This window comes from Pempheris klunzingeri, chromosome 8 (genome assembly GCF_042242105.1).
Source record: "Pempheris klunzingeri isolate RE-2024b chromosome 8, fPemKlu1.hap1, whole genome shotgun sequence".
Taxonomy (NCBI): domain Eukaryota; kingdom Metazoa; phylum Chordata; class Actinopteri; order Acropomatiformes; family Pempheridae; genus Pempheris; species Pempheris klunzingeri.
Genome location: NC_092019.1, coordinates 4,067,338 through 4,089,325, shown reverse-complemented (window position 1 = coordinate 4,089,325; position 21,988 = coordinate 4,067,338). Strand labels below are relative to the sequence as shown.

Here is a 21,988-nt window from a genome sequence, read left to right as displayed (position 1 = left end):
GTCAAATGACTTTGCAGCATAGAAGATGCTGCAGAAAGGATGTTTAGCCTGCTACACCCTCTGTTCCACTCTTTACCAGGAGTGGTTTTTGTTATTGAATGAAGTTTTTTTTACCAGTATACAGTCTTCTCAGATGTATCTGTCTCACTGTGGATGTGCTCTGAAACATCTGTGGAAGAGGAGCACTCTGATCAATATTTATCATTTATTTATCGTCTGCAGGCGTGGAAGTGGCGGCATTCGTTTTACCTTCCGCTCGAGGCTTCGGTTCCAACTTTTTGGAGTTTAAAGGGTCATTTTACCTATTTTACACATCAAGCTCAGCATACCTGAGGAGCTCTGTCAAGTCATGAGCTGGCGATGCTGTAGATAAATAGTATTAATAAAGTAAAATAGAGTTGGTGGGTAAAAATCAACTTTTTAAATGGAGCAGACGCTCAGTGAACACTACCTAGACTGACTGGTGCAGCTCGTGTTGATCCTCTACAGTTAACTGTAACATCTGAGGTCAGGCAGGCCGTCAGCTCTAGTGATGATGAGTGATGGCTCTCCCACAAGGTGACACACTCACTCTACTGTTGTTTCAGTGGTGTTTAGAGAAACACTCCTGTCTGTGAGCTGCAGGGCTTCACACCGTCTCCTGCGTTAGCTCTACTAGAATGATATTCAGCTTTTCCAGCGGCTGACATTCACCGCTCTCCCTCCCTCGTGACGCTGACTAATCGGCTTTACAAACTCCGCTCCTCCTTTCTCTCAGGTCTGTGCACACTGCGTTTAATTGGTGCATTATTCACTGTCGCTGAATGGAGGAGCCGCAGCTCATCTAACAATGAAAACAGATAGATAGTGTGGCCTTTGTGCTGCGGCGCTATTAGTCGATGACAAACACTGAATGAAGCTCAGCGTGGACATAAATGACCGGTGACCACATTCTCATCTGTTGGGCTGATTAGGAAGAAAGTACAGATTTCCATTAACCCTCATCCAAGCAACGTATTTATCATAGAGGGACTACAAACACCCCCGACTGCTCGAAGAGGCACAACATCAAAAATACTTCCGGAAAGTTAATTTGTATTGTAAAATGACAATATTAACTTCTGAGTCCCTCCCCAGGATATTAAAACTGTTCAGGCAGAATTGGGCGCAGGACTCCAATATGTTGGTTGTTTTGAAAGAGCACTAATTAAAACAAAGAGAAACCAATTATACAAAGTCGTTAGGAAGAAAAGTTGGGTGACAAACTTAGATAAGTTAAATGAAGCACCTGTGAGATGACAGAAATCCCCAGTCGGCAGGACGAGGGTTAAACATTTTAGAGAAGAGCTTCATTTATTCAGCCCACTTGGGTCAGACAGCACGTAGTAAGACATCTCCATATTTCAGTGGAGCTGCTTATTTAAAGCATCTTTTGAAGTCCTCCCTCCTCTCTGATCCCTTGAAAATGGTCTATATTTGTCAGTATAATCTTTATATATAAACACAGTTTGTATGGTAGTTAAATATAAAGAAGACAGTGAAGTCTCCTGCCAAAACAAATAGAAGCTTTTTAATGATCAAACATTTAAGAAAACTTAAAACTGGATGAAATGTTAAACTCCGACCTGAGTCCCCTCTGTCTGATCTCCGCAGGCAGTCGTGGCCCACCAGAGTGGACATGCATCAGGACATAGAGGACAGCTTGGCAGCGTCCTCCATCTCCCACGCCGGCGGCCCACAGTCCCCGGCCCGCAGCGCAGAGAACCTGCTCAACGGACATCGCTCCAAAGGCCTGATGGAGCTGGGCCGACGAGAGGAAGCCACAGTGACCGACTCTCCAGCGCCGGCGGCACAGGTTCGCTCCTGCATGTATGACTTTGGGTTTCTACGTTAGGATGCTCTGGAGGACTGTTGTGGTTTATTGTTTTTTTAATCTCATTCCAGGGAGCCAGTGCTGCCTCGGGCGCTGCTCCTGGCTCCGTCAGGGCCCCCACACCATCCACCTCAGCAGCAGCCAAGCAGCGAACCTGCCTGTTCAGGTCCGACAAATTGTGTTGATTTTTACAAAATGTTCACCTCCATTGTCGCTGAATAGAAAAATAAGTAACTGACACAAGTTGTGGAATCAGAGCAGCTAATATAATCAAATATTGTTTGACTCATACAGCTGCTCAGTGATCAGAATCAGAATATTCCAGCATGGTGTTACTTTATTTGTTTTTGCTCTGATCAGGTAAATAAAGTCAATCATTTCATGTGTTTTCAGGGTGGAGGAGGATGAGGAGGAGGAAGAGCAGGACCCCTCTCCCCTGTCGACCCAGGTCATCCTGCGCCGTAAGCCCCCCTCCATCACCAACCGCCTCACCTCCAGGAAGAGCGCCCCGGTGCTCAACCAGATCTTCGAGGAGGAGGGGGAGTCGGACGACGACTTCGACATGGACGAGGGGCTGCCGCCCAAGCTCAGCCGGCTCAAGATGAACATGGCTGGAAACGCCGCCAACCTGAGCTCCGGCGCCGCCTCCTCCTCGTCCCCGGGGTCCACGCAGAAGCGCTACCACCGCCGCAAGAGCCAGGGGAGGGGGTCGTCGTGCTCGAGCTCGGAGACGAGCGACGACGACTCGGAGAGCCACCGGAGGCGTCTGGATAAAGACTCCGGCTTTGGGTACGGCTGGAACAGAAGGGACAGCAGCGAGGGGCCGCCTGGCAGCTCGGGGGGCAACGGGGGAGGCAGCAGCTCAGGGCAGAGTAAACCCCCCGGAGAGGGAGGGGGGACCTCCGGTCCAGACAGGGGGAGTCCTCCTGGAGGGGGTGGGAATGGAGGAGGAGGTGGTGGCGGCGGTGGAGGTGGGAGTGGGGGAGGAGGAGGGGGTAACAAAGGACAAGACAGCCCCTCCAGTTGTTGTAACAACAGTAGCACTACCAACCCCTCCCTCAGCTCGCTGTCCCGCTCGTCCCGCACGAGCAGCCGCAGCACCGAGCTGGTGGAGAGCCTGAAGCTGATGAGTCTGTGCCTCAGCTCCCAGCTGCAGCACCACCGCGGGGGGCGGGGGGGTCGAGGAGGAGGAGGAGGTGGAGGAGGAGGAGGAGGTGGAGGTGGAGGTGGAGGTGGGGGAAAGTTTATCATAGACCCTCGCGGCCTCTCAGGAGGGAGCGTGAAAATCCAGGAGAAATCAGCCTGGAGGATGTGCATCGGCTCCACCGGGAGCCTGGACACCGTCACCCTCCCTACAACCACCGCCCTGCCTCGCACCCACCACCACCACCACCACAACCACCACCACCGCAAAACAGCGGCGCACGGCCCCCCCGGCATGCAGGCGGGGCCGGGCGGCAGGGACGCTCACAGCAACCTGAGCACTTTGAAAAACGGCGTGCTTCAACTACCTCTGTGTGAGAAGACCATCTCTGTCAACATCCAGCGGGGCGGGGGCTCCAGGGATGGCCTGCTCTGTACCTCAGCTCCAGCCAGCTGCTGCCACGTCATCTGAAGCCCTCTGACCCCCCGTGGACCATCAGCCCCCCCCCCCATGCTCCCTCCTGTCCTCCCCCTGCAGATTTCGTCCCTCCATCCGGCATCAGTCTGAACTCACTCCTCCTCCTTGTAGCCGGCTTTGTCCCGTGTTTAGCTGTAGCAGACATCTGACCCACCACCCGCACACCCGCCTTCTCTCTCAGCGCTGCGTGGCTCCACCTTAGCGTCACTTTGTTTATTTGTCCTGTGCTCTGCTTACTGTCTGAGGTGCATGTCGTTAACGCTGTTTTTAACACTTATTAGTGTGTTGTTTTTTTGTTATTTCATCCGTTTTCATGTGTCCCACCTGCTTCAGATCAGTGGAGCTAACGTTGTTTTACAGTGTTTATAACAATACGACGGTTTTAGAACACATTCAAATGAGGAAGGTCTGATTTGACTGTAACTGGATACGGGATGAAAATAACTAGTAGAAGTAGGCTTTGTTTGTTTTGTTTTTTAGGTACAACAGTACACTGTGAGGGGAACATGAATCAAAATGTTTTGAGAAAATGAGCATAAAGTCAATATGACAGTAGTTTAAACTGGAGAGTACATTTTACAGAAATTTCACATTTTTTTTGTATTTTGAGGTTGAAGACAAAGTTGAAATCATATTCAAGAGTGAAGTCTAAGAAAAGGTGTGACTTTATCCAACTTCAGTGTTGGAAAGTGTATTTTTCTTAAAAAAATCTAACTTATTTTTATAATTTCATGACTTTTTAACTTCACTCTTGAATTATTACCCTTTTTTTTTTTTTTTTTGTAAACTTGACTTCATGTTTTTGTTTCAACCTTATTCACAAAGCACTACAGCCGTTGTTCTTGTATAAACTTCAGGTGTGTGTCTCCCAGCAGTAGCCCTCAGTACTGCGTCGCACTCAGCAGCAGGTGTTTGTAGCTCAGAGCAGAACTGTGAGCGGCGACGTCAACTCACACAACATGAACACTCCTGCGAACAGCATCCTTCCCTCCCTTGTTCACCTGTGACCTCAGCTCGCCTCTGAATGATCAGACAGCAGATGACACGTACACGAGCCCCCGGCAGGTCTCCTCCACCACTTCTGTCCAGGTTTTCCTTTCCACTCCAGTCTGGACTCCACGTTGCACTCAGACAATCTGTTTTACGTTGTTTTTAAAAATGATTTCTACTAGAATGACTTCAGCTCCATGCGTTCACGGCAACCGCAGCGCATTATCTGTCAAAACCCCTTTAAACGTAAGCGTCTCTTAATCGGAGGCGACACAGTTTTAGCTTAATGAACGAGACGGCGAGAGAGAAACACGGTAGTCTATCAAGGTTTGTGCACTCCTGTGGCAGCAAACAGATGGTGATATTGATACTGTAGCAAGACGATGCTGATCGCCACCTCGTTTGGAAACGTTACTGCTGACCATATATTTAAAATGAGGTATTCTTATATTTTTTAATTCCTGTTTTAATGTGTCGCTGATACAGAAGATTCTGTGTGTGGAAACACAAACACACCGACGTCTAAGCAGTCTGTTCTGATTTGACCTCTGCTGACTTCTTGCGGTCCCACCTGCACCCACGCGTCACCCAAAGCTCGCTGTACGTGCGGGTGCAGCGTGTCGACCCGTGTGTCGAATATGTATATACAGTATGTTGAAAACTAAAGTTTATTTTTTAAACTTTTTTTTTTTTTAGTTTTTTCGAGCGATCTGCTGTTTGAAAATGTCGACAAACGGCGCCTGCGTGGAGTCTCATTGGTCAGAGTGTGCAGGAGAGAAAGCTCACGACTCACAGGTTCAAAGGAGCCGGACATGAGACGAACAAACGAAAGGCAGAAATGGGGAATTTCTTTAAGGGCATTGGCAATAAGCTATACTGTGTGTTGCAGCTATCTGTACAGAAACATTTTCATTAGTTTCATTTTTTTTAAACTCCTTTAAACTTGTGCAGCCTCACAGCGGCCACATCGGACTGAAAAGAAAAAAAGGAAAGCTACGTTTTAAATATTTTTTTCCTCTCTTTGGTTGTTGTCTGAGGTTTCTTTTAACCAAATGTAAATAGAGTTGTAAATATGGTGCTCTTTATCTAGAACAGCGGAGTGAACCCTTTGGTGCATAGCTGTACAGTAATCTAGCCTTATGATAATAGTACTACCGTATGGGTGTCTCAGCTAAAAATAAAGCCGTGTGAGAAAAACGACACGATTCTATTCATACTGTCAGGTCTCTTTGACTGTTGTCTTACTCAGCTGTATCCAGGTGAATGACGTGCATGTGTTTTCAATGTTTGACATTCAATGACACAGAGGAGAGAGAGTCAGCCTCAGAAATGTTACTGGACCAAAAAAAAACAACAGAAGAAGAAAAAGAAAAAGGAAGGAGAGAAAAAAAAAAAAAAAAAAAAGATGAGCTGGAACTGACAGAAATATTCAGTGTATTATTCTGTAGTTGATACCTGTTGTCAGAAGTTACATATAGCTATGGTAATATCCAAAAATAAAATGTGGAAAACTGTCTCATACGTGTGGTCAACCGGCTCGTTCTTGACTGATTCCTGTCAAAGTGGGTGAGATGATCGGAAATACATCAACTTTTGTGATCCCTGAACTTCATCATTTCATGATCATTAGATCAGGATCTTCATCTGTGCTGGTATTGATCAGCAAATGTTAAACTAAGACGGTGACATCAGTGAACACCACACTGGCCTTTAAGATCGCGCGTTAACATCGCCGGTCTTGTGATGCTGTAAACATGGGAACTGTAGTTTTTCTGGATAAAAAGTGCTTTAAAGTTATTTCTCTGAAGTACGACAAAGTTATATTATTGGAAATGTAAATGCTTTCGTGCTTTTTATCCAGAGAAACAGTCGCTCTTTACTCTTCGTCTTGCTCCATCCATCATGGCAGTGATGTTGGCGTATCGCAGCAGTCAATGAGCCTTTTTCAGACATTTTGCTTTGTCACAGTAGGAAGAGAACAGGTGTGAAAACTCAGATGTATTTTTTTTTTAATCACCTGTCGCTTTTCCTGCTTTGACAAGTCAAACTGTCTGCTGTGAAAAAGGCCGATGTGTCTGTATGTGTGTGTTTGTTATCACCTTGTAAGTAGATATGATAAATATGTTAGCAAACACATCCGGCAGCCGGACAAACCAGAACAGAAGAGTTGTGGGCCAGAAAACCAAAACGATGAGCTTAAGGACACTAAAATGCTCACACACACACACACACACACACAGAGGGAGAAAGTTGGGCGACAAATTCCTGCTTCTTCCCTACAAGCAGATCTTTTAGTGTTGTAGTGTCATTTGACACTCTGGTGCCATGAAAACACTGATCACCACACTGTTAAACCGCCCAAATCATCCCAGACCTGTGGTTAAGACTCCGTCAGACAGGTGGGTCAGGGACCCGAGGCTGCGCTCCAGGTCATTAAAGGTGTTGAAAAGCAGTCAGGAGTGATTAACATGCTACATGACACCGAGGAGGTTGTACTCTCTGCTCGGCACACTCAACTATCTGCTCAAGTAACCCAGAGGCCTCCAGACCAGATGACACGCTCTATTCAGGGCTGATCTTTCTATGAACTCGCCTCTTTATTTCCCAACGCAAACACAGTGGAGCTCCAGCCAGGAACTCAGAGCGGTTGGACTGAGTGTGTGAAGCATGTTTCAGAAACACCACAAACATACGGCTGGACACACATTTCATTTCCTCCTTTATATGTTTATTTAATCTGCAGGGACTCGCTAAGATATCAATCTACTTTATTCTCCACCACAGTCTCAGTACATTAGGGGAACACCGGACGACTGTCTGTCTGTGTGTGTGTGTGTGTGTGTGTGTGTGTGTGTGCAGCGTATAAAAACAAACACTCACATATTTAATATTTGCATTTCAAGGCACCAGGGGTGTTCACAAGAGTGCAGGCTTTAACTTCAAGTCATATTCATCACACTGGAAGTAACAGGCCGATGTTATTACTGACTAGTTATAAGATAAAACCCCGGTCACATCACATGCTAAAAGACAAGACAGCCAACAAAACACCTGATCTCCGGTCTATTGAAGCAAAAAAAAAAATAAAACTTTAAAAGTACTTGAACACCTGATTGTGAGATTTCATCACTCCTGAATACTGGAGTTTAAACAGCACTGCATTTATAGCATTAAACGTTTTATTTTGAAAAACGTCTATCTGAACTGATGTGGTTTACAGAGGTTGAAGGCCGGAGAACTTGTGAGCCTGAAAAGTTGTGCAGAGTCTGTTGGATTAAGTATTAAATACTTTTAAAATCGAAGGTGTGCCCTGCCTCTGGTGTCAGATATAAAAACTCAACTTTGTCAGTCATGTGATTCAAGAAAAGTGGTGACTGGAAACCCACAGAGTGTAACCTGATTGGACAGATCCACGTCTGAGCCACTGCTTGGTCTTGGCAGCCCAAAATGTTGAATTTTGAATTGAGCAACTTGAATACAGGTTTTTTTTTTACTTTATTTGAATTTGTGAGCCCTTAAAAAAAACACCACTAAAAATGATCTAATAAATGTGAAAGAGGGACATTCAGACCACATGGATGATAGATGGACTTTAAAGTAAACCACTTCAGTGCAGAGGTGTTCAGAGTGTTTACGTTTCACAATCAGGTGCTTCAAGGTGTAAATCTTCATGAACATCATGTGTTGTCCAGTTACAAGCAGCTTTAATACTGAGAGCATCAGTTATATTGTAATTTAGGATATTAGATCGAGGCTTTGGTGAAGTGTGTTTCCTGAAATAATAATAATAATAATATGTGGACAAACCCAAATCCCAAAGTGACTTCAGAGCACATACAGTATCTAACTGGGTATAAAATCATTGTTTGCTACAGTATAATATGTCATGATACAGCATTCTTCTGTGATTTGAACGTCTGGCTTTTTCTAAATCTATCCCCTGTCCCATGTGCACACCACCCATGATAAAGCCTCATTACAGTACACCTCATGTAAAGACAGAACATGTCTGCTACAGATTTATGTAACTAAAACCCCATTTCCACTGTAAACTCGTCCCTTAGTGATGTGCTGTGGATACTGAACACAAACAGTGCAGCCCTGCATAAAAATCAGCCGAACAAACTCCCCAAAAATACCATGTTGTTCTGTGTGAGAGCACATACGTGTGAGTGAGTGTGTGTCAGCGGCGGTGTGATGTGTTAAAGCTGTGTGAAGTGGCTGTCGACGGTCCGTCAGTATCTGCGGGGCCTCCTCCCCTCCTCACCGGCTGCTCTTGCTGAGCTCCGAGGCTTCAAGCATTTTCTGCAACACACAGGAAACACAGCGACACGTTCACGTGGATTAGTTTCAGGACAGAAAGGTGTGTGTGCGTGTGTGTGTGTAATTTATTTAAAAGAAGGTGAGAGGAGTTGGCATCCATCCCACTTAGTTATCTCTGCATTTGGCTGGAATAAGAAGCAGAAACCCTCCTTCCCACCAACCTTCTGGCTGAATGTGATGATGTGCAAGTATCCAAGGGGAGAGTCTGCATGTGTGTGTGTGTGTGTGTGTGTGTGTGTGTGTGTGTTATTTACACGAGAGCGACGACCGCTTGGCCGCAGGGAGTTGGGGATTATTCTGGTGTATCACAGTTTGAGTTTTGGCCCTTGTTTGTATCATTATTAATGACACTGCATCAAGGTAATTACTGAGATCATCACTCAGACAACTCTTTACGTTCCCACTCAAACCTGTCCCACTATGACACTATAACCAGCCCACTGGGCCTCACATAAGCTCAGTTAAGGTAAAAGTTCCTCTGTGAGCGTAAAAATATCCTGGAGAAGATTTCAAACATGGAGCATCTTGGTGTGTTTGATTTGTGTCACTTAGCGTTAAGGTCAGTCGTATAGTATAGTATAGTATAGTATAATAACACTGACCGCACCACTAAAAGACTTTAAGGCGGTATTGTGAATGGTGTCTCCTCTCTGCCCTCCTGCAGACACACCAGCAGGACACTCACATGGTGCATCATCAAGTTTTCATGTGACTTTTGTTTTTACTCTGTGGAGGGTTAAAAGGTGAAATTACTGGTGCTTCAAAATACTTAAAGAAACGCAAAAAAAACATGTCACAGCGACAAGAGTAAATGTAAAGAGTTACTTCCAACCCTGAAAATGACATTCAGTCTCTGCCCCTGGTTCCTCTTTTTATTGGAATTATTTCCAATCAAGACTGGAGGTCGACTGGAAAATAGAAAGTGAGACATTGTTCCTGAGACACAAGAGTTCAGATATATCTGACAAGTAAAGACAGGTGGAGAAATCCATGATGTGCATTCTAAATAACGATAATAATAATAATAATCTCGCCCTGAGGACACCGCAGAGGTCGTGGAAACACGGCTGGTGTTACCTGTTCCATGAGCTGCCCAGAGGCAGAGCGCTTCTTTCTGTTTCCCAAAATGACATTAAGTCCTGAGCAGTGAGGGGAACGGAGGCTTTGAAATAGTATTACATGGAAGCAGCTCTGCAGCAGGAGGTCTGGAGCGTCTCCGGCAGATGGAGTCTGTCAGGGACTGAGGACGCCTCTCCGGATCACACAGAGACACACAGGGATGGTTTGTGGCGCTCTGCTGACAACACACAATTCGGAGAGGATCGTGGGTCATCGGGAGCAGGGCGGCGGAGCTCAACGCCATCGATGCGGGCTGGAGTTACACTGTAAGCAAAAACCTGATCCGGAAACACAGATCGGATCTTTTCACAGCTGTCCAAACACCAGAAGTCAGTCAGTCACAAGGTCAGACAGGAGCAGCGTCTATGAGTAAAGCTAAAGTTGTGACTGTACATTTCCTGGTTCCACTTGGCCGTGATGACTCTCCAACAGCTCCTGGTTGCTCTTTAATAAATCACGGTGAAGGCGCTCCTCCATGGATGCTGATCTTGGCAGAGTTACTCTTTAATCAGTTAATTGAGCAAAATGCGAAGCAGCAGAATTGAATGTTATTAAAGTTTCTGTCCCGCAGACTGATCCACGGGGGGGTCGTGCTGAGGCAGCCGTTTAACTTCACAGCTGATTCTTCAGGGGCAGCAGAGGGGTTAAACACACACACACACACAAGGTCTCTCCCAGGAACTTAAAGGGCCAATTCAATCATTTCAGTAACAAGCAGAAAGACTGGATCCTTCCTCCAGAGCACAATCCAGAGAATTAACGAGTGTTAATGTCAAGATGTTAGCCAACAGGACGTCTGAAGCCTGGATTTCTGCTCCGTCTGTGGTGATTGTTGGCGGATGAGTTAGCAAAAAGGAAAAGCAGCACAGGCGAGAAAGAGACGGACCAATAACAGATCTAACTGAGTATCTCTAAACGAATAAAGAAGGTTGTAGTTCTTATTGTTGGTGTCACAGCAGCTGACAGCGAACACAAGGAGGAACCTACACTGGTGGACGGGAGCAATAAGTGACATGTTGTCTACATTTCAGTCCAGTTTCCACTTTTAGATGCTCTTTAAAGGATCTTTTTTTTGTTAGTTTAAATGGTAGATCACAAACTACTTGAAGATGCTCAAGACTTTTCTCTGATTTCTGTTTTGGATGGTTTGTTGCAACAACTTGAAGATGTCACTGTGATGAACGTTTGTCATGATTTTGTCATGTTTTATAACACTAAACAATGGAAACAGCTCTCAGCTCCGGCCTTCACAAGTGGCCCTGAACCAGGTGGGATAATGTCCAAACCGTGCCGTTCTGAACAAACAGCACGCTCATCGGGGTCAAACCTGCAGCGCTAATAAGACGCTGCCCCCACGTTCACCCTGCTGCCTTCAGAGCATCGGCTCTGGAGCCAGAGCTGCTCTCTGCTCAACATGTCCCGCTAATTGTCCTGATATGTCAGTATTGATCAGAGAGGAGAGGAAGCAGAGTTTTACGTATCCTTACATCATCTCTCTCTCTCACACACACACACACACACACACACACACACACACACACACACACACACACACACACACTTAAACATGTCCAAACAAACTCATACATGTACAGCAGGTCTGAGCTTATTTAACACTCTGTTAAATACAAGACTCACTGGAATAACAGTGGTCTGAGTCAGCAGCATTATCAAGGCTACACACTTAAAGTGATCTTCTGTCAGGCCTGTGTGTGTGTGTGTGTGTGTGTGTGTGTGTGTTACAGCTCCTCACTCATCACTCGTCATAATCTAAGGTCATTAAGAAATGTGTGTGCATGCACACACGTGTCATATGTGAGTGTAATTACTTGTCACAATCTGTCCTGTAGTCATGGAGCTGTATGAGTACTGAAGGACACTGTTCATCTCTGTGAAACTGTGTGTGTGTGTGTGTGTGTGTGTGTGTGTGTGACGCATACTTCACTGCTAAACTGTAATTTTTATGAAGCATGAAGGGTGTGAACGCCGAGCTTGTCGCTGCCCCGGTCGTCCGGTGTGGACCTGCTCTGCTGAGCCTTCCTCCCCGTCTGACAGCTGACTCTGCAGGACTCCGTCTGACGGAGCTTCATGTGTCATCGTGGTGGTTTAACGCCGCTATCGGCGCTCACCATCGACTTAGATGATGGCGAAAGCTTCTGACAGACGTTCATGAGTCACATTCTTGGACTCCACCTTCATCTGACCTTCCCGCTGCAGCCAATTGTTAACTAACTAATAAAACTGATTTTTTTTTGTGAGGGCTGTTGAAACATGTCCGTTACGATTTCTGAAAGCTCAAAGTGATGTCATCAAATTAATGGTTCCCACTGTGAAATACAGCAGAAACACATCAGCACCAAGTCTTACACGTTTCTTAGAGCTTCAGGTTACAGGCTGTTTAGTTGATGCAGTAGGAAAGGGGACACTGGACGTACAACTTAGCACATAAGAGGAGGAACATGCAGAAAGCCCCAGAGAGGCATTTTAACGCAATGATTCCCACCATTCAGATGGCTCAGTGATTTCCTCCAGAGATTTCACAAACCAAAGAGCTTCTCATCAGCTGTCAAAGCCTCTGACCACAAACTCAGCTCCATCACCGTCACAAACAGGGTGGTGGGGTGACACAGGCCATTAAATATTTAGGCATCACTTGGGACAGTAACCTTTGCTTCACCTGCTACGTGCAAACGGAAACTGAAAGACTGCATGAAGCAAAGCAGCTGACAACCTGCCCTCCTCCTCTGACACTGTAGCACCGCTGCAATATGAGAACATTTGTTTCCTCACTTACTCAAAAGGGAAAGTTTGGGCTATTTGAAGTGGGGTTGTATGAGGCACAGTTAGTGTATTACTTACAGTAGACTGCAGTTAGTACTGCATAGAAAGGAAACAGCAACTAACTGTATATTTAGAATATCTTCCCTGCTTACAATGCCGTCAAACAACCCGTTTCACTTTTTTCTAGTTTTTTTTTTAAAGCCACCAGACCCCATTGACAAAACCTCTAATTCTACCTCACAGAGCACAGGAGTCGCTGGTATACTGCAGCCTTGTTTGGTCAGTTTGTTTGTGTTATTGAGTGACTCTGGTGTTTTAAATGGTTAGTTTGAATCCCCACTAATGTGTTACTTAATTGAGCAAGGCAGCGGTAGACCTGAAACTCCCATGTTCTGCAAGATAAAAATACTCTTTTTTTCCAATGGAGTCTGGTGGTTTTAAAGTGAGCAAAGAAGAAGACGGAATGGATTCAGTTTTTGGGGCAGAAAGGTCTGCCTGATGGTGAAAATATCCTTAATCTAGCGTACACTTAACCTGATATTGATTTTTTTTAAGTGGCTAAAATACATTTTTCAGCTGACCACAATCTACTGTGAGTAGATTCATACATTAATGATAAACTGTGAGTGAGTACCTCATACAACCCCACTTAAAAAAATCCAAACTATCAATTTAAATGCCACAAACCAGAACTTATTTCTTAACATTTTCCCTCACGGCTGCTGGAATATTCAGGCCTCTGACCATCACTTTTTTGCAACCCTGTGTCCTCAGCCGTGACACAGAGAGCTGACTTCCTGACTTCCCCCGTCACCTTATGCACCTTTCCCCTGCTCGTAAACATCCCTACAGATCACTTCAGCTTCGTTCCCTCTGCCAGGAAATAAACAACTCTCCCTCTTAAGCGGGCATCTTTTCATACGTATTCAGTGGGATGACATCGAATGGAAAAAGCTCTCGGCTGAACCCGCCGTCTCCGTGTTTGATGAAGTCAGGGTTAAGGCACGACATGATCTCGTGCTTGTGCTGTTCTGCTGTGATTGATCTGCTCAGATGGCGGCACAGAGGAAGGTGACTTGTAGCTGGTGAAGTGCAGCCAAGAAAGTCACTTGTCGGTCTGATCAAGTGTCTCCTGTGGGAATGTGAGATCTCTGCACACGTTTCCCCTCAATAGGCTACTGTGGCCGGCTGCGTCTGCACGGTGCTGCACATTTTATTCAGCCGCATTAATATTATCTAGAGCGACGTGGGAGACAGGGAGGCTTGTTGCATTTTAATCAAACACTCCACTGTCTAATTTTAAAATCTAATTAAGGCATAATGATAACTAACAGCATCATTAAATGTTACAACACTTGTGTAGTTTCAGGTTAATACACAGCTCGTGCATGCAAAACAGCTCTCCTGACTCCTGACTACACACACCAGCCCTGTTTGTCTGCCACACTGCTGCTGCTCCTCAGCCAGTCAGTCAGTCAGCCAGTCAGTCAGTCAGTCAGTCAGTCAGTCAGTCAGTCAGTCAGTCAGTCAGTCAGCCAGTCAGTCAGTCAGTCAGTCAGCCAGTCAGTCAGTCAGCCAGTCAGTCTTTGTTTTGCAGGTTTGTGGCAGCTGACATTGAGCGAGAGGCGGAGTACACCCTGGACAACCATTCACTCTCACATTCACCCAACCTGCATGTTTTTGGACTGTAAATCATTTCAGTCATTGTAGTTGTGATAAACTGATGTTAATGCTTCATGTGTACATCAGTCCTGATCTTTAGAGCTTTCTTATAGTCAACAAATCCAGTGAGAAGACCCAAACCAACACTGTGTCAGTCCATCTGTCTGTGGCTCTCAGCCCTACTGAAGACATAAATCTTTAAAAACTTAAACGCACACATACATAAAGTTTCACTTTTTAAAAAGGCTCAGTCATCTCTTAAATCAGCTGGTCATCACAGTTCTTAGTAAAAGTTGCTCAAACAGGGAACACAGATTTTATTGGGGACTACTTTCAGTGGCGGATTGATCCACATTTGGTGATCTCCTGAGCATTTGGGGCAGCAAGGACGCTGTATGTGGGGTTGGTGTCAAAATAAACTGCAGTGTGTGTGTGTGTGTGTGTGTTCGTGGTAATGAAGGAACATGTCACCCAGGGCAACAGTGAGGCTCATTGATGTTTTTAATAGCTCTTTAACAACACTGGAGCTGTGGGGCACAAAGGAAGAAGGTACAGTGTATCAGGCAGTGGACACACACGCCTGTTTGCAGAACACATCCATTGCTCTTTTAATGGGATTTGTTGACAGTAACAAACACGCAGAAAACTGCTGGTCTGATTCTTCACGGCTGATCTGCAGCTCATTTTGATAAAGAGACTTTAAATGCTACCACTGCATTGAAGAGTCTTGTTATTCTATCAGAAAGCCAAAATTTCAGCTTTCACATGAATTTACATTTGCCACATGACTTTTGGCCGCGGTGTCACATTATCGATTCAGCCGCTTGTTGAAATGTCACAACAGTGGCCCCAAATTGTTGAGGTACTGAAGCAATAAGTGAGATAATCAATCTCCCCTAAAGTCTGAACTATAGTATGAATCAGTATCAGAAGAGATTTGTCAATATTTCTTGCAACCACTGAACTGTACGAGGTTCTGTGCTGAAATATGAAATATAAAAGCCAGAAAATCTAAAAAGTAAATTGGTGGGCATGATGATGATCTGGTGATCTGGTATCCTACTATTCTTTGTTGGAGGGAAACTATAAAAAAGGTGTCATTTTACAAAACTCTCAGATGTTTGTGTGTGTGACTTCAGTTTCCTCTAACTAAACACTACCTTATTGTTCTCTAACTATTCTAGACTCTGTCTCTGTCTGCATGCTTCGCTCAATATATTGTAATGTCATGCTTAATTTAGCTCTAACTCTGTCTGAATGCTTTTCTGTCTGTATGCTTGTGTTTGTGAGGCTGAGGTCAAACTGACTGCCATCCACTACAGACTTGACATGATTGACGAGGTAGAAATAAAAAAAGGAATTCCAAACATCAGGATAGAAAGTTAATCTTGAGGAAGTTCTAAAGTCAGTCAGGTGTGATGAGGTGAAGGATTATGCCACACTGAGTCGATAATCGGTCTTGGAAAAGGTGTACGTTAAAAGAGGACCCAGCATGTTAGACTGACAAACAAACCAGTGGATATTAGGATATTAGATGAGGAGAATATCAGCAGTGACACACAAAGCCCTTTAATCATGTCACTCCAGTCTACTAAAACATGTCATCCAAACTCACACAGCCGGAGTTACTCACCCTCCATGGAGCTGTCTCTGCAGAACCAAGAGACCACAGAACAGCACTGATCAAACCCAACATCACTGACACAACAAGAGAAGACACCAGTCCAGCTATTTCATCGTGACTGCAACCTGTGCAGGACTGGAAATAAACATCAAGCATGTATGCAAGCTGCAGTTTGATCCTACAGAGGGGCACATTTCTTATTACCCCTAACCATGTGAACCCAGTGAACCCCCCACTGGTAAAGACCGCAGAGATCACCTAATGTCAGTGTGTGATCTGCAAAAGGAGTGGATTATGTAAACAGTTCTTCTTTGTGATGGGGAAAGTGTATGGAAAGTGTCAAACCTGTAAATGGCTGCACACTGTGCAGCAGCAGAAGTCTGACAAGAACAAAAAAAAAAAAAAAAACACACAAGAGAGACAAACGATGAAGCAAAAGACAAATAGCTCATCAGAGAAGCACTCAGGCCCGTCGGTCCACATCAAACAAATGGCTGCGGTGCCGAGCAAGCTAATGCTTTACTGTGGAGCCGTATCAATACTATTAGCATAACCAACGGCATTTGTCTTCAGCAAAGTGGTCTGGGACAGGCGTCAGGAGCCCATTCTTAAAGCTAAATGGGAAACTATGGACCAGTGTGTTGTGATGGATGCATACAGGAGATCTCTCTGTCTGCATTGTGTGGGGAGGCTGGATTATTAAAGTCACAAAATCTGTGTGTGTGTGTGTGTGTGTGTGGGTGTCCTAATGTGTATCTGAGTAAATCACCATGTGACAAATACCTGCTAGAAAGGTAAAATCTAATTAATATACTCTTTTAACATTAATACATATGCAATATGAACTTAAAGATGTTTTAACGCTGCAAATATCTTTTATAATGCATTGTAGCGTATAGCAAAAGTGTTGCAATGTAACACACACACACACTCACACTCACACACTCACACACTCACACACTCACACACTCACACACTCACACACTCACACACTCACACACTCACACACTCACACACCTTATCCGTTAAGTTGCTGGCTAAGCAGAGCTCCAGGGGCAGCGGTGATGGGAAGAAGCTTGGCTTTTGGTCATTAAGTGATCAGTTCTGGATAACAATGCTGATGAGGCAGGCATGGACGCAGACACACACACACACACACACACACACACACACACACACACACACACACTATTAAGTGATGAGCTGGTCTGCATCAACACAATCAGCGGTGCGGTTCACGTGTCCTACTGCTGTCCATCAGAGGCTGAGCTCTGAGTGAGAGAAACACATCTAAACACTGTCCTGTGTGTGTCCCATCACCAAACATCCACTGCTGAGAAATCTATTCATGGTTTTCTTCTAATTAACACATTTCAGGATCTCTGTCCGAATGTGGGGGTTTAACTGGCTCATCGTTTGTTCCCTTTTTGCCGCCTTTAAACAACATTCAGATCACTTTTTCTTCTCGAGCATCAAACAGTAGTTTGTGTTTCCTGTTGACGCTGTTCAGCACAGTTTTCAGTAAACAGGATCCCACAGTGGTGAGGACGACTTTCACTGCTACAAACTAAAAGAGTGAAACACCAAAAACTATCTGCTGATTATGCTGTGAAGCCTCCTCACTAAAAACAAGTCTGAAAGATATTTCTAACTTGCTGAGGGACAGGAAAGAAAGTTTGTGTGAAGGCTGCTTTGCCTCGTTACTCTCAACACGATGCTGTTTGTACTGTTAATACTGTTTGAATTGAACTAATGAATACAAGAACAGCCTTGATGCCTGATGTCAGTCCATAAAGAGGCTGTAGTGTGTGGTCGGGCTTTACCTTTTTCTTGAGGGCCTCCAGCGATTCAAACTCCAGACGAGCCAGTTTGATTTGGATGTGTTTGGGAACATTTGGGATGAGGAAGGTCAGGATGAACTTGACGGCCAGCAGCCCATGCTGAAATCACAGAATAACACATCACAGGAATTAAAGTACTTCAGTTCATTTCAGCATTTATTTGGATCCTTTATATATATATATATATATATATATATAAAAAAACACAGTAAGGAGAACATGCTTTGAAAGATAAACATAACTTGATTAAGTCAGGGTGAGACAGACTCTCTCTGTACAAACGTCCTTGATGCTAAATGAGGACAAGAAATGAAGTTTGGTGAAACAGTCAGTGTTGGCTCACTGATTTGGAAAGAGACTTATTTACTACGTGGTCAGAGTCAGTGACTGTCTGCTGATGTCTGGTTTGGTATACATTACCCCCCCCCCGGTGATGGAACTGCACCCATTTTCACGTCTTGCTTTTTTGGAGGCTTTTCGCTTTGACTTTCAACAAGTGAAACCCACAGAGGTGAAGGTGACTGGTCGTGATGTTACCGTACTGAGGAGCTGTTATAAAATGTACTATAGACCTTCTCTTTGTCTGTGTGATATCTTGGTGTCCAGCACAGAGCGCACGGTGCACAGGCCGTGTGTCACAGCCTCTCTTCCAACTTTCATTACAGCAAAAGTGGCATTTTCATGTTTTATTCTTTAAAACGCATCACAAAGCAAACGCTGCTGTGTCACATTTGAAGATACGACCTGGCCATTTACAGCGTGGCATACATGTGTGTCATAGATACAAACAGGCATTGGATTGATGCGGTCAAAGAAACCGCTTCACCAAACTATTTTGTTTTTAAGTTGTATCTCTTATCATTGTACTAATTACCTGTCAAAAACAACCCAGACTGTCTGCAGATAAGTGGTGCTGTGCGTTCACACCATCCTGGAGAGGCAAATTCCTCACTTGCAGAGCTGTTGTCGTGTTTCTCTGTCATTGGCTGTTTGGCAGTGATAAGACTACTGATGTAATAGGCTGAGACTGTTATTCTCAATCACCACATCCTTTGATCTATATTCACCTTTGAGCTGCTGCACATACATGAACCAAAATACCAGGTGGAGACGCCAGCACAGTCCACGGGCCCAAAACCGACCGCTTCGGCCTCACTGGTGCTGTTAATATACGGCCCTATGATTCTTACAAGGTGCACCCTTATTTGAACACCCTTAGAGCTGAAAATAACCACTTCAACGTCACAGTAATGGTCTTGTATCAAAGACTGCAGAGCCAACAGGATGAAAACGTCACCGTCCAACTGCCAAATATCACAATAAACCATCGGATATATTCTACGGTTTATTCATTTACAGAAAAATGAATACATAAGGGTACATATGAACACTTAACCCACAACATATGAGCTATTACCCAGAACACTGTGTGCTTATCAATGCCTTCTCCGAGGGAACACGTCCTCTGAATCAGCAGGGTGTGTGTTTTCCCATGAAGATGACAGCACACATTCACTTACATGTACGCTGAGCAAACACAGTTTTCTATCAGCTACCATAAGCACACTACCGGACGCACGCAGGCGTGTAACGACCCACACGAACACTAACACACACTGAAAAGGGCATGTCGAGGAGCACACACACACACACACACACACACCTGTGCCAGTCCGTCTGGAGGACTGCCAACCGCCATCAGCTCCTTTGATTCAGTATGCTTTTCCTCATCCCAGTAATGGACTCACGTGTGCTACAGTACACAGAACAAATGAACAAATGATACGACGGCAGACTGCTCCACAGAAATGGGCTTCGGGTTTGCCGAACTAAGTGATTGGGGTAAGATGTATGATTATGACCTTCCAGCTGTAATATGTTCATGTCTATATTTTCCCTCACAAGATAGGTTACGGCTGAAATACCTACAAGCACTAAAGTTAATATTAGCTTCTTTCATCTTAACGTGGAAACGATTCTATCTAGTTACACATTTATTTTTAACAGTCTAATTACCTTTACCCTTTTCTCCTTGTTGCAGTCGTGTTGATACATATTATTTGTGCACAGGTAACAACTAGATGAAGTTTCTGGGAGATTTGTGGAATAACTGTGGTGCTTCAATTTGCTTCAAAGAAGAGCTGTTACACAGTGAGTCCTGGAAATGAATAAAGCCCTGTTCAGTTTATCCCAAAGATTTTTTTTTACAGGCACAAGAGCAACATTTCTGACATAAAGAGAGCCAGACTAAGAAGTTTTGTCATTCCACTCAGCACAGCCGCTCCACTAATTAACAAGCAGAACGAGCAAAGAAATCCCTGATCTTAGTGACTTGTCATATTGATTGAAAGTCCACAATAAACAATCCGGCTCTTAGTTAATTGCTAATGCTATTCAAGAATAATTTATATTTCGGAGGGTTCTTCAGCACAAGGTCAGTCTGAGAGGACGCCCGCTTACGACTGGAAGGAGACTGTGACTTCTGAAATATTGTTGTTCTTCTCAAGGTCTGACAATAAATTCTGTTTAAGCTGACATAACGGATGTGAGTCAACTCCAAATGCTCCGTTTGAAAGATATTGTCATTGTCATCGCTACGCTGAGCTGGCAGAGGAACCTGACTGATCTTCTCCTTCAACTATTTGATCGCCCCGTTTCTCCTCTTTAAACAAACAGCTTTGAATTGGGACAAACGTGAGTCCGCAGTACAATCCTTAATGTTATCTTTATTACATTGGTAATGAGGATAATAATCCCCTGACCCAGCTGCTGTCCTGGCCTGAGGAATATAATCTGCAGATCGGGTCTTTGAGAGCATGCTGCTACACCTCTGACAAGACAGGCACAAATTAAGAAGGCCCACATTGCAACTGCTATTTCCACTATTCAGTATTCAGCACTTAATGCATGTTACCATGGCACCCCTTCACTGTTAATTGGAAAATTAGCATTTCAATCCACCATCAATCGAACTGATGAGGAATAACTAATTCTGCCATTTCATGTGGGATCTGACATGAGTAGAATATGTTATTCAAACTCAGACTCTCTGGCACTTGTTAAGATGTGGAGTTATCACTGTATACTCCACTCAGTTCCCTTTTCCTGGGGACTCAATTGCTTATGGAGCTGATTCGAGTATCTACAAATGTGGCCTGGTGTGTCTGAAGAGGGCAGCCATGAGAACTTGTGAGATTCTCAGTAACTTCATTAAATATACTGAACTACGTGAGTTATTACTGCTTATTTTCAAGGCCATCTGGACTAAGTATTTGTGACACGTCAATTAAAGCTGTACTAACTGATTCTACTTGGGTGCAGTAAACCTTATGAGGCTGCTGGATTTGCAGGATCAACATCAGAGAATCCATCTTGCCAGGCTCCAGGTCATGTGTTTGTGGACACACCACTGGTTCGGACCGATCAGAATAAGCTATGGGGAGAGTTTAGGTGTGACAAGAGCGAGAAACAACCGTTTGTTCCAAAGTAACAGTGACGGCTCCTAAAGAGGAAAGTGCAGATGTTGCTGAAGCATCGGTTAAATCTGAACTGAAGAGACTTTCTTCATTGACGCAGAGCAAAGAATGGGATTGGAGGTTTGTCTCAATGGAAAAAGATGTTTTCACTGTTCTCCCGATCGGCTCCAGCAAGAGTTTTAACTACATTTAACAGTTCGCTGATCTGATCGGTTGAAGTTTGCCTGTTAGACAGATGGTTTGTCCAATCACCTGCCAGACACATCAGGTTAGGGAACAGTAGAACAAGCTGTAAACACAACACTGTACATATCATTGTCTATTACAGTGGCTTACATACACATCCAGCTGAAAACAGAGCACCATTAGCACTCATTTGATGTTGTGTTTCTGGCCACTTAACAAATGTAACTCCAACATTTCCTTTTAGCTCTGGTTTTGTCTCCACAAACTCCTGAGGGAAACATATCTGGCTCTTTAGCTGCTAAATGCTCCATTATGTTCACCACATTGTTGCCAACTTTCTCTGTTGGATGTTTGGTGCTGAGCAGGTAATGTACGCAGCAGGACAGGTTGTGTATCTGCTGTGTAAAACAAGACTAACCAAAAAAGCTTAAAGGTGTAAACTGCTCCGTAGAGCTGCAGAGTCAGGAGATACTTTGATAAAGTGTGTTTGTCATAAATGGCACTAATTAAAAC

General features: G+C 44.5%; 2 protein-coding genes across 3 annotated transcripts in view; one reads left to right on the top strand and one right to left on the bottom strand.

The window, feature by feature from the left end:
• Nucleotides 1-3,467, top strand: part of snrka (SNF related kinase a) — a 44,078-nt gene extending 40,611 nt beyond the window's left edge. The window contains exons 6-8 of the mRNA XM_070835534.1: nt 1,633-1,834; nt 1,924-2,018; nt 2,246-3,467. Of these exons, the coding sequence (XP_070691635.1) occupies nt 1,633-1,834; nt 1,924-2,018; nt 2,246-3,467 (1,519 nt within the window). The remainder of the gene's footprint in view (nt 1-1,632; nt 1,835-1,923; nt 2,019-2,245) is intronic.
• Nucleotides 3,468-7,169: 3,702 nt separating this feature from the next.
• The window catches only part of ano10a (anoctamin 10a), a 28,061-nt gene continuing 13,242 nt past the window's right edge, over nt 7,170-21,988 (bottom strand). Inside the window, exons 13-15 of one of the 2 annotated variants that reach the window (XM_070835535.1) lie at nt 17,796-17,912; nt 15,982-15,998; nt 7,170-8,768 (exon numbers count right to left, since the gene is read on the bottom strand). In XM_070835535.1, the coding sequence (XP_070691636.1) occupies nt 8,699-8,768; nt 15,982-15,998; nt 17,796-17,912 (204 nt within the window). In that variant the 3' untranslated portion in view covers nt 7,170-8,698. The remainder of the gene's footprint in view (nt 8,769-15,981; nt 15,999-17,795; nt 17,913-21,988) is intronic. The other variant, XM_070835536.1, reaches the window with a different exon arrangement.